The sequence below is a fragment of the Acanthochromis polyacanthus genome, chromosome 5 (assembly GCF_021347895.1).
Source record: "Acanthochromis polyacanthus isolate Apoly-LR-REF ecotype Palm Island chromosome 5, KAUST_Apoly_ChrSc, whole genome shotgun sequence".
NCBI lineage: Eukaryota > Metazoa > Chordata > Actinopteri > Pomacentridae > Acanthochromis > Acanthochromis polyacanthus.
The window spans coordinates 1,855,356-1,868,554 of record NC_067117.1 but is presented as its reverse complement, the minus strand read 5'-3'; the positions used below and the strand labels follow the sequence as shown (position 1 = coordinate 1,868,554).

The 13,199-nt window shown below is 42.3% G+C and overlaps 1 protein-coding gene across 2 annotated transcripts in view; it reads right to left on the bottom strand.

The window, feature by feature from the left end:
- Nucleotides 1-12,314, bottom strand: part of sdc4 (syndecan 4) — a 40,163-nt gene extending 27,849 nt beyond the window's left edge. The window contains exon 1 of one of the 2 annotated variants that reach the window (XM_051948426.1): nucleotides 12,032-12,314. In XM_051948426.1, the coding sequence (XP_051804386.1) occupies nucleotides 12,032-12,085 (54 nt within the window). In that variant the 5' untranslated portion in view covers nucleotides 12,086-12,314. The remainder of the gene's footprint in view (nucleotides 1-12,031) is intronic. The other variant, XM_051948427.1, reaches the window with a different exon arrangement.
- Between the last annotated feature and the right edge of the window lie 885 nt (nucleotides 12,315-13,199).

The following is a 13,199-nucleotide window of genomic DNA, read 5'->3' as shown; positions in this document are numbered from 1 at the left end:
ATGAGACTAAACCAAAAAAGAGGAAAGAGAAGACAAAACAAAAGACAAAAAAAAATTAGACAAAAAGTTACAAAATGACAAGTGAGACAAAAACAGACAAAACAACAAGAACAAGACAAAATATTACAAAAATGACACGAAACAAAGCATAAAAGGAGACAAAAAACGTGACAACGTTACAAAGCAACAAAAAAATAAATTTAAAAAAATAAGAAAAAAATTACAAAACCAAGAAACAAAATGACAAACATGAGACAAAAAATAACAAAAATGACAATTACAAAATGAGAAACAAAACAACCAAAGAACAATCTGGTATTTTACTTTCTGATCCAAACAACGTGTCATGGTCTAGAAATGATTTTAAATTTATAGTTTTACTAATTTACAATCTGCAGTTAATGTCTTCTCTGTAATTTTTACACTTTGAGGGCCGGATTGGACCCTCTGGAGGACCACTTTTGGACCACGGGCCTCATGTTGGACCCTCTGGAGGACCACGGGCCTCATGTTGGACCCTCTGGAGGACCACTTTTGGACCACAGGCCTCATGTTGGACCCTCTGGAGGACCACTTTTGGACCACAGGCCTCATGTTGGACCCTCTGGAGGACCACGGGCCTCATGTTGGACCCTCTGGAGGACCACTTTTGGACCACAGGCCTCATGTTGGACCCTCTGGAGGACCACTTTTGGACCACGGGCCTCATGTTGGACCCTCTGGAGGACCACGGGCCTCATGTTGGACCCTCTGGAGGACCACGGGCCTCATGTTGGACCCTCTGGAGGACCACGGGCCTCATGTTGGACCCTCTGGAGGACCACTTTTGGACCACGGGCCTCATGTTGGACCCTCTGGAGGACCACGGGCCTCATGTTGGACCCTCTGGAGGACCACTTTTGGACCACGGGCCTCATGTTGGACCCTCTGGAGGACCACGGGCCTCATGTTGGACCCTCTGGAGGACCACTTTTGGACCACAGGCCTCATGTTGGACCCTCTGGAGGACCACTTTTGGACCACAGGCCTCATGTTGGACCCTCTGGAGGACCACGGGCCTCATGTTGGACCCTCTGGAGGACCACTTTTGGACCACAGGCCTCATGTTGGACCCTCTGGAGGACCACTTTTGGACCACGGGCCTCATGTTGGACCCTCTGGAGGACCACGGGCCTCATGTTGGACCCTCTGGAGGACCACGGGCCTCATGTTGGACCCTCTGGAGGACCACGGGCCTCATGTTGGACCCTCTGGAGGACCACTTTTGGACCACGGGCCTCATGTTGGACCCTCTGGAGGACCACGGGCCTCATGTTGGACCCTCTGGAGGACCACTTTTGGACCACGGGCCTCATGTTGGACCCTCTGGAGGACCACGGGCCTCATGTTGGACCCTCTGGAGGACCACGGGCCTCATGTTGGACCCTCTGGAGGACCACTTTTGGACCACGGGCCTCATGTTGGACCCTCTGGAGGACCACTTTTGGACCACGGGCCTCATGTTGGACCCTCTGGAGGACCACGGGCCTCATGTTGGACCCTCTGGAGGACCACTTTTGGACCACGGGCCTCATGTTGGACCCTCTGGAGGACCACGGGCCTCATGTTGGACCCTCTGGAGGACCACGGGCCTCATGTTGGACCCTCTGGAGGACCGCTTTTGGACCACGGGCCTCATGTTGGACCCTCTGGAGGACCACTTTTGGACCACGGGCCTCATGTTGGACCCTCTGGAGGACCACGGGCCTCATGTTGGACCCTCTGGAGGACCACTTTTGGACCACGGGCCTCATGTTGGACCCTCTGGAGGACCACGGGCCTCATGTTGGACCCTCTGGAGGACCACTTTTGGACCACGGGCCTCATGTTGGACCCTCTGGAGGACCACGGGCCTCATGTTGGACCCTCTGGAGGACCACGGGCCTCATGTTGGACCCTCTGGAGGACCGCTTTTGGACCACGGGCCTCATGTTGGACCCTCTGGAGGACCACGGGCCTCATGTTGGACCCTCTGGAGGACCACGGGCCTCATGTTGGACCCTCTGGAGGACCACTTTTGGACCACGGGCCTCATGTTGGACACCCCATCCTCTGTATCGGAACACCAAACTTTTTAATTTCCTGTAAAATAAATGATCTAAATCCTTTTCTTTTTACGCCTTGACTTTTGCAGCAGATAAATGAGTCCAATGGGAGTAAAAAAACAAAAAACTCTGCAAACTTTAAAGTTCAGAGGGTGAAAACAAAACATCCTGTACTTTCCTATCTTTCACCTTCACCCTCTCTGCAGACTTGTGGCCAAACATGGGCAGAAAAAGCATGAAGAACAGGATTTGTTTGGCCGGGGCGACCTCGGAATAACTGATAAACTGTACACGGGGCTTTAGACTTTACCAAATGAAGCAACAACGTCCTGGAGGCATCCAGTGGAAACCCGTCCATAAATAACATTCCTGTCGTTCCTGTGGTTTCCAAAAACCCCTCAGAGAGCTCGTTCCATTGTCAGGTAGCGGAACATTGTTATCGATTAGCCGGGAACGCCACATTCCAACAATGACCTCAGTGGGACGGAGAAGAAAAGGCTGCTGGGAGGCAGAGGAGGGATCATCAGAGGATCCATCAAAGGAAAGAGAAAGAAAGGAGGGGAGGCAGCAGATAAAAGAGGCAAAAGCCAAAATGGGGAGCTGCTTTAGGGAGCAGCAGAACCAGGAAAGCTGGAGGTGAATCCTCAGGAGGAGAAAGGAGAGCCATGGACAGAAGTTCTGACATTTATTAGAGAAGTTTGACTGTCCAGAAGTAAAGCTCCTCATCTTTAAATGATGAGCTTTGAGCAGCTAAAGCAGCAGTTTGGAGGATTAGTCAGGACAACACCACTTATCAGACACTTAGAATGCAGTCTGGACATCCTTCCTCAGACAGTTAAACACTACAGCAGCTGTTTAACATCTAATAGGCTAATTGCATGACCCAGAATTAAAGTTACAGCTGTCAATTAACTTCACTTTGACTCGTTTGTCTTTCTGTCAGCGAGAGATCTGCAGATATCTCAGACGTCATTAAGCCCAGTCTGAGCGGTTCTAATGAAGGATGCTCGTCCAGCACAAGTAATAGCAGTAGTTGTGATGGATAAGGTGGTTAAAAGTGTCCTTAAAGAGCTTTGTTTACTGTAGATTTGTGGTTGAAATTGACCAGCAGGCTGCTCTGATACAGCAGTAAAACAGATTGTCATGTGCAGTATCAGAAAGCTACACGTGCTCATAACTCCAGCTAAATAAGTCTGTAACTGCCCTCAATTCTACACATCTATACTGTCCTTTTTAGCTGCTTAACTTCAGTTTGAACTGGACAGAGTGACTTTATCGCAAAATGGAATTTCATTCTGTTAATACATCAGCACAGATATGAAAATTGACTAAAGAGATGTGAAATGATCATAAAGAGACGATAAATGAGTAGCATAGTATGCAAAATCACACAGAGACACAACAATAAATAAGCAGGATGCAAAATGTCCACAACCACTAAGATAGGACGAAAAATTATTAAAGGAAGTTTTAAAACTACAAATGGATGCAAAACAGTCAAACTGACAATAAATGACCAAAAATAGGACGCAATGATGCAAAACGAGCACAAGAGAGATGCAAAACGTCCACAAAGATGCAAAATGACCACAAAGAGACGTACAATGACCACAAAATGATACAAAATGACGGAAAACGACCACAAAGAGACGGAAAACCACCACAAAGAGACGGAAAACGACCACAAAGAGACGGAAAACGACCACAAAGAGACGGAAAACGACCACAAAATAATGCAAAACCACCACAAAATGATGCAAAACCACCACAAAATGATGCAAAACCACCACAAAATGATGTAAAATGCTCATATTGTGAATAAAAATGAACAAACTGATGTTCAGTGACCACAGAGTGATGCTAAATGGTCATAAAGAGATGAATTGGGCTGTAGACTTCTGAAGCAGGAAATAAAACGGGCGATAATTCAGCTGCAGATACCTCTAATGGGAAACACATGGACGGTGAAGTGAAGCATTCTGAGATGTTCTCTTCTTATTTTCAATGAGGAAGAACTGAATTGGAGCTATCTTCCATGCACACGTATCCCAGCTAGCAGGGCGCTGTGAAAAGGCCCCGGGGCCCTATTCAGGTCCCTCCAAGTGTGCAAAATCCTCCAGAGGGCCGATCAAGGTCAGCAGAGGTCACATTCCAGAGGGGCAATCAAAAAGAGGAGGTGGAGGAGGAGGAATGTTAGACTTCAGGTCAGTGCGACCACAGGCTCATGAAGGACAGCGGCTTCAGGAGAACGTCATCCCACAGCGTTTCCACTGATTCCAGGCTTCAGTGGAGTAAAAACATCCGTGTGAGGCGTACAGTTAGAGCCACCGTTTGTAGAGAGCAACTGGTCTGACTGGGGGAGGGACAGCATCTCTAAAGCCCACTCTGGAGAGGTCAATAAGAGCCCAACTACAGCTGGAAGGCCACATTCTAATTATTTAGATGCCTATAAAACTATTTAGAACATTATAGAAATAAAGACTCAAAGCAAAGGTGTCCAACATGAGGCCCAAAAGTGGTCCTCCAGAGGGTCCAATCCTGCCCTCAAAGTGGAAAAATTCCAGAGAAGACATTTAAACTATGAATTTAAAAGAACTTCCAGACCATGACAAGTTGTTCTGATCAGAAAGTAAAATACTAGATTGTTCTTTGGTCGTGTTGTGTCTCGTTTCTGTCATTTTGTGCTTCAGTTTTGTCATTTCTGTTTTGTTTTTTTTCCTCATTTGTGTGTTTTGTCTTATTCTTGTTACTTTGTTTTGTTTTATTCATTGTGTCGTGTCTCCTTTTGTTGTTTTGTGTCTCCTTTTGGTAATATTTTGTCACGGTTTTGTCATTTTGTGTCTCGTTTTTGCAATAGTTTGCACTTTTATCTTTTTATTATCTGACTTGTTTTTCTCGTGCTTCTGTTTTGTGTTTGTCTTATTTTTGTCATTGTTTTGCGTTATTCGCTGTTTTGTGTCTCGTTTTTGTCATTTTGTGCTTCAGTTTTGCCGTTTTGTGTTTCCTATTTGTCGTTTTCTGTCTGACTTGCCATTTGTGCTTCTTTTTATTCCTCGCTTGTGTGTTTTGTCTTATTCTCGTTACTTTGTTTGGTTTTATTCATGGTGTTGTGTCTCATTTTGTAATAGTTTGCACTGTTTTTTGTCTTTATCCGACTTGTTTTTCTGATGCTTCTGTCGTTTTGTGTTTTTTTGTCTTATTTTTGTCACTGTTTTGCGTTATTCGTTGTGCTGTGTATCGTTTTTGTCGTTTTGAGGGGTGATTTGTGTCTTGCTTGTGTCGTTTGTCTATTTTCTTGTCGTTTTGTTGCTCGCTTTTGTCATTTTTGTCTTAATTGTCCATCGTTTGTCGCTTTCTAAGCTCGTCGTCTCTTAAGCTTTGTTTCATGTCGTTTGTCTCACTTCTTGTCGTTTTGTGTCTCCTTTCTGTGATATTTTGTCTCGTTGTGATCATGAAGTAGATCAGGGGTTCCCAATCTTTTCAGGCCGCGACCCCCAAAATAGGATCATAGGAGACCCGCGACCCCCCCTTTCCCCCACATGTCCAAAAGTAAAAAAGAAACTGTTAAATGTGGATTAGCAGTGTTACGGGTAAACATTTGTCAGTCTAAAACAGCACAGCAGTGCGACGGATTATTCAAAGTTATGAGCAGTGCTGCACAACAATTACTGCGTGTTTGAAGAACTCACCTAATGCGATGGGTGGGCAATATGCACTGAGCAAAGAAGATCCAGTCTCGGTTTGATTTTGGAGACGGCAATTCGGAGATCGTCCTCCACATTAAGTCGAGATCTGTGCTTGTTCTTGATGTAAGTCAGTGCAGAGAAAGTTTTTTCGCATAAGTACGTAGAGCCAAATGGCATCAGTGTGTTCAATGCTGCTGCAGACAGCTGCGGGTACTCCTTCCTCACCGAAATCCAAAACTCATCCAGGCTCTTGGCATCAAAAAGCGCTCTCAGGGTTCGGTCAGATGAAAGTTCAATCAGCGCATCCTCAAAGTCAGATGTCAAATGATTTGTTTTTGCAGTGAACGGGGATCGGATCCAATCATGCCTTTCAGGAGCAGTTTCTTCTGGGAAATACTTTTTAAAATGATCCACAAGAGACTGAAGGTGATCCGCTACAGACGCCCTTACAATGTTCACACTCAAAGCATTTTCTTCAATAAAATCATCCAGCTCAGTAAACATGTCCATATGTCCAGCTTCAGCGCGCTCTCTCCAGCGCTCCAGTTTACGCACAAATGCTTGCACTTTGTCATTGAGGGTCAAAATGCTTGTGTTTTCACCTTGCAGTGACATATTCAACCCATTCAGTTTGCCAAAAACAGATGATAAATACACCAGCCTTGCTACCCAGTCAGGATCAGAGAGGTGTTCTGCGAGAGGTGATCTTTGGTCGGCGAGGAAGATGCGCACCTCTTCCCTCAGCTCACACAAGCGGCTCAGTACATTTCCCCGGGAAAGCCATCTCACCTCTGTGTGCAACAGGAGGCCTTGGTGCTCCGCTCCCATTTCGTTACAGAGGGTTGCAAACAGTCTGGTGTTAAGCGGACGTGATTTTATATAATTCACGATTTTCACTGCTGTGTCAAGGACGTGCTTTAACTCTGCACTCAGTGATTTACATGCAAGGGCTTCTCTGTGTATAATGCAGTGGGTAAAGCAGACGTGAGGGGCAACTTGCTGGACTCGTGCTCTCAACCCCTTCTTTTTCCCCAGCATTGCCCCTGCTCCATCTGTGCACACTGATAAGCACTCACTCCAGGACATACCTTCTTCTTTTAGCTTGCTGTCCAGTTTGTTAAAAATGTCCTCGCCTGTACACGCTCCTTCCAGCGGCGTGCAAAAGAGCATTTCTTCATTAAGCTTCTCTTTAAAAACGTATCTCACAAAAACAAGAAGCTGGGCACAATGCGAAACGTCAGTTGACTCGTCCAGTTGTAAAGTATACTTTCCTTCTTTCACTGCATCAATGAGCTGAGTCTTGATGTCCTGTGCCATCTCACTGATGCGGCGGGATACTGTCCCATCTGACAGCGGGACTTGTGTCAGCTCAGCGGCGGCTTTATCCCCGTGCATGACTCGACTCATCGCCACCGCGGCGGGTTTGATCAAACTTTCTCCAATTGTGTGAGGCTTTTTTGCTTGAGCAATTAAATATGCCACTTCATATGAAGCCCTCTGAGCTTTGGCAGGGATTGTAGTTTGTTTAGTTAGGACCCTCTTTTGCCCTCTTAGTTCTCCCTCCTTTCGGCGAAAAAACTCTGCTGGTTTTGACACAAGTGAAGGATGTTTAGTCGTCAGGTGTCTCAACATTTTCACCGGTTTAAGGCTCTCGTGAGCAAGGACCTCCGAGCACACTACACACTGTGGGTGTTGTATACCATTTACAACGTGACACACGAATCCATACTTAATAAATTCATCCCTGTATTTTCTTGATTTGGATGAAGAAGTGTCCGATTTGTGGGCTTGGCGGGCTCCCACCTTAGCCGCTGCCGGGCGATGCTCTGGCGGTTCTGTGTCGCAGTCCTCCGCAGACTTCTCTGGTGTTCCCACGGTGCTTCCTGCTCTGTCATCAGGCCTTGCCGCTTGCAAATCTGGCTTTTCAACTTCACTCTGTTTTTGAGTTGTGGATATTAGCCACCGTTTCATTTTGATAAAGGTCTTAATCGCAACTTCAGAAAGCTAGCTCTAGCATTAAGATTAAAACGAAGGGCACGTATGCTGCGTCATAGACGTAAACTTCATTTGTAATTGACGTAATGTTAAAATAATAATAACAAAAAAAAAACTTTTTTTTCATATAGTTATTTAACTATTTTAAACAGATATTTCAGCAACAAAAAATATATAAAATAAAAATTTAAAGGCCCTCTCGAAAAATTTTTTTCTTTTTTTTTTCTTTTGCTGTTCTGGAAATCATCTCGCGACCCCCACGGAGGGGTACCGCGACCCCCCGGGGGGTCGGGACCCCCACTTTGGGAACCACTGAAGTAGATCACTACATCGTCCAGTTGCACATACTTGTGGGTAAAACATGCAGTAACGACAACAAGCTCATTTAAGCTGGCAAACAACCGCTTCCCAATGTTCGCTCGATAAAGCACCAGAATGCCGACAGAAACTAAATAAATCCACGTCACATTTTCCAGAGTGGAAAACTAAACGCTCAGTTTGCAAACACAGACTTTCCATGTTCTGTCAGTCGCCTGTAAAGGACTCTGAAATCCATTTGATTTGTTTGAAAAGCAAAACAAATAGAGCTCGAGTTACTGATTGACCAGAAAACGACTTAAATCAACAGAAAACTGAAACGACAATGAGAAAAGTACATTCCGTCCATCTAGTACTGTTAAAGCACAGCTCTGCATGCTAAAAAAAAAGCAATAAAAATCAAGAAAAAGCCTAATATTTCAAACCGTAAACCTTCATATAGCTTTCATTTTGGTTTAAAACAAAAACATACATCCAGTGTGTTCTAATTCCCGCTAACAAACAACTGTTAAGTTGATAAACCAGCAGAAATGTCACATTAGCAAGATGGCAGCCAACAATCCCAAAGAAAATTTAGAGTCTATGTTCAGTTTGAGTCTCTTTTTAGTCGTTTTTGGTCTTTTTATAGTGGGTTGGTGTGACTTTATGGCTGTTTCGAGTGCATTTTTGCCGTTTTGTGTCCATTTCCAGTTGTTTTTGAGTATTATTTTTGTTCCTTTGAGTCCATTTTTACTTTTCAGTCTAATTTTTTTTTAAAAGGAGACCTAATATGCCCCCCCCAAAAAAAGAAATGACCAAAAAGTCATTCAAAACAAGAAAAGCAAGACGCAGCATCGTAAAATGGATAGTTAAAATGTCCCAAACAGATGGAAAATGACCAAAAAGATTTAATGTCCAAAGCAAGATGCAAAACTAAAAGGAGACTCAAAATGACCAAAAAGACACTAAAAACAGCTAAAACAAGATGCAAGATACTTAGACAAAAAGCAGATGCAAAATGACCAAAAAGACTTTTTACATGTCCAAAATAAGACACAAAATACTGAAACAGACAAAAAAAAAAAGATGCAAAATGACCAAAAAGACTTTACAGCCCAAAATAAGATGCAAACCTACTAAAAGGAGACTCAAAATGACCAAAAAGACTTTTTACATGTCCAAAATAAGACACAAAATACTGAAAGACAAAAAAAAAAAAAAAAGATGCAAAATGACCAAAAAGACTTTACAGCCCAAAATAAGATGCAAACCTACTAAAAGGAGACTCAAAATGACCAAAAAGACTTTTTAAATGTCCAAAATAAGACACAAAACGACCAAAAGGAGACTCAAAATGACCAAAAAGACTTTTTAAATGTCCAAAATAAGACACAAAACGACCAAAAGGAGACTCAAAATGACCAAAAAGACTTTTTAAATGTCCAAAATAAGACACAAAACGACCAAAAGGAGACTCAAAATGACCAAAAAGACTTTTTAAATGTCCAAAATAAGACACAAAACGACCAAAAGGAGACTCAAAATGACCAAAAAGACTTTTTAAATGTCCAAAATAAGACACAAAACGACCAAAAGGAGACTCAAAATGACCAAAAAGACTTTTTAAATGTCCAAAATAAGACACAAAACGACCAAAAGGAGACTCAAAATGACCAAAAAGACTTTTTAAATGTCCAAAATAAGACACAAAACGACCAAAAGGAGACTCAAAATGACCAAAAGACACTAGAAACAGCTAAAACAAAATGCAAGACACTTAAATAGACAAAAAGCAGATGCAAAATGACCAAAAAGACTTTACAGCCCAAAATAAGATGCAAACCTACTAGAAGGAGACTCAAAATGACCAAAAAGACTTTTTAAATGTCCAAAATAAGACACAAAACTACTAAAATGAGACTCAAAATGAAAAAAGGCACAAAAAGACACTCAAAACAGCCCAAACAAGATTCAAAATACTTAAACAAAAAAACAGATCTAAAGTGATCAAAACTACACTTTAAATCTCCAACATAAGATGCAAAATGACAGAAAAGATGCTCAAACTGTTCAAAACAAGATGATAAACAACCAAAAGGACAATAAAACATCCAAAACAAGAAGACATTAAAATGAAATGCAAAATGCCATCCAACAATCAAAACCCCAAAAAAACGGTTTGCAACAGCAGAAGGTGAAAACAGCAAGGAAATACTGACATTTAAGAAGCTTGAATCGGCAAATACGCAGCATTTTTAATGATATAAACCAACAGACTCCAACTGCAGGGATTTTTGTGTTGCTTGCAGCAGGTTAGTCGGCTGTAAAAACAAAACTTCAGCTCTGTAATCATACAGGACCACATGGCAGCGCTTTCCTTTACGCTGAAGGGCAGCAGGGGGTCAAAGCGCGACATTCTCAGGTGTTTGATCAGCAAGCGCTTCAGAAATAGGTGGCAGCAGAGGAGAACTCTGCAGAATCAAAGTGGAAACACACCAACACTGATCTGGAAAGCTATGAGAAACCTCTGGCTTCTCTGAACTCAGATTCTTCTGACATTAAGTCAACTTCTCTGAGCTCAGTTTGTTTACTCCTCATCCCAAAAGGTTCCCGAAGGACGCTAAAAATGTGCAACACTCTGTGGTGGAACAAGTATGTAGCTTCTAGTACTAAGGAAAACTCATTATGCCTCTTATGTAGAAGAAAAGAAGCACTGACATTAAACTAAAGCACCTGAAGGAACAGAAGAGCCTGTTCCACAATCACACATCCGACATGATTGTTTTTAATTATAGATTCAATTCATTGCTTTATTTAGTGCCTTAAAATGGAATAATCCAGCAGAACTAGTTTCCCTGACAACTTTTCAGTTAGTTTTTAGGTCAATAAAGCGTCTGAGAAGCGAAAAATGTGGCGTCAAATGTCTTGTTTTGTCCGAAGCACCAAAGGTTTCAGAAAATACCAACCAAACTAGCCAGCAAATACTAGCTAATCAATCGCTGCAGTTTTAAACAGTTTAAGTCTAATTAGTGCAGTCCAGTCATTTCTTCTTGGTGACAATTACCTAAAACTCTAAAATAATGGTATAAAGTGCAATATTAGCCTTGAAAATGTGGCAGAGACCAAACAGAATGGACAAACTTGAGTAAAGGTATTACAAAAGTTAAATTCTTCCACTGGTGACACAAATATGCTAACGCTAATTTAGATTTTAAGAGAAATATAACACTAAGGCCATGACAAATCTGTTAAAGTTGGGTTACATCAGACATATTGATCAATAACAGTCCCAAAGACTTTAGAAAACGCAACAGAAAACACTAGCTAATCCATTAATCGCTGCAGTTTTACATTATTAGTGCAGCACAGTGATTATTCCCTGGTGACAATTAAGTGAAACTTTCAAATAACAGTATAAAGTGCAATGTTTGCCTTGAAAATATGGTAGAGGACAAAGAAAATGGAAATAATTGAGTAAAAGTACTACTAAAGTTCAATTCCTCCACTGGTGACACTAATATTTGAACGTTCATTTAGATTTTAAGAGAAACATAACACTAAGGCTTTGACACATCATCGATATCTATGAAAGTTGGGTTGCATCAGACGTATTGATCCGTCTTATTGATCGATAATGGTGATAAACAGCCCAAATGTCCCCACCGTGACTGTCCCCGGAGGACTGACCTGCCAGCTCTGCCCCTTATCTGGGCCCCTCTCCGGATAATAGCAGCCGGCTGTGGATGCCTCAGTGAGCCCCTCTCACCCAGACCAACCAGCCAGCTAACCGGCTAACAAACCAGCTAACCAACCAAAGTAGTCGCTCTAACCGGTGAGCAAAAGTTAAATCACAGCGGCGCTATCGACTAATCAACAGGTAGTAGCATTTCAGCTAGCCGGAGGCACAGAAAAACGAGTTTAAACCGTTTTTTAACTAAACTTGAGCCGGAGATATTCAGTGAAACTTACCGACTCTGAGAACACGGAGGCGGATAAAATCAACAGGAGGCACAGGGTGAGCATGGCTGTCCGTTCAGGTACAAAAAACAACAGTAAAAAGTTGTTTGTCGCTTTTTTTAAAAAAAAAAAAACAACAACAACAAGATAATAAAAAACAGCGGTCTTCCTTCGGCAGCTGGTTGTTTTTGGTCCGGTATAGTCCAACAGAAGATGTCCACCTTTTTATCACCGTTAGCTGTTTCCGCGTGTCTTATCTCCTCCGGCTGTTGCTTGGCTTTACTGAGGCTCCACACCGGCGCCTCCACTCATTTATGTAGCTGACGTGCCGCACCCTCTCGTCCAATCAGCGGCTGCCGTCCCATCCACCCTCCCGCTTCGGTAATTTTCGGGAACTTCGCAACCATGTTCGCCCCTATGTGTTCGCCACATTCAACAGGTTTGGCCACGCCCCCTCGGTGACGTGAGCAGTAATACATTCAACTCCACAAGGCGAGATGACTTTTTAGTCGCTGTTTTAACATTTAATAACTACTCTTCAGCTGCTGTTTTAACATTTAATAACTGTTGGTTTTCATTTATTTTTTAGTTTTTGTGTTTTAATAAAGCCAAATATTAGTTTTAGTAAAATTTGGGTCATTTAGTTTTTATTTGAATCTCAATTTGTTTACATTGAAGTTGCTCACATTCAAAATCTCAGAAGTTTCAGCAATAGAAAAGCTAAACATAAGCAGAAAATATGTCCTAAAAGTATAAATGTAAGCAGTACAGTGTGAGTTTAAAATGGGAAATGTATTTTGTATATAGAGTTCTCAAAAATGTCATATTTTTTAAATGTTATTCTTATTATGACTTTTGTCGTCATACAAAAGGCTCAAAATAGTGTATGTTGATGTTTCTGTGCAGTTTTTGTGCTGTGTATATAATGTTTTCTGTCTTTTGGGCTGCTGTAACAGTGAGCTTCACTCACTGTGGGATCAATAAAGTTTATCTTATCTGTAAATGGAAAATAAAAAACAATAAAAAGCATCAGCGCAGTGTAATAAATATTAATAGAGCTATAATCGAGTTGTTGCACAGAGAAGATTAGTTTTCGTCTAGCTTCAGTCAACAAAACGTAAAAATATTATATGTTTACACAGCGATTAGTTGATTTGTTCAGCTTGAATGTCAGCATTTA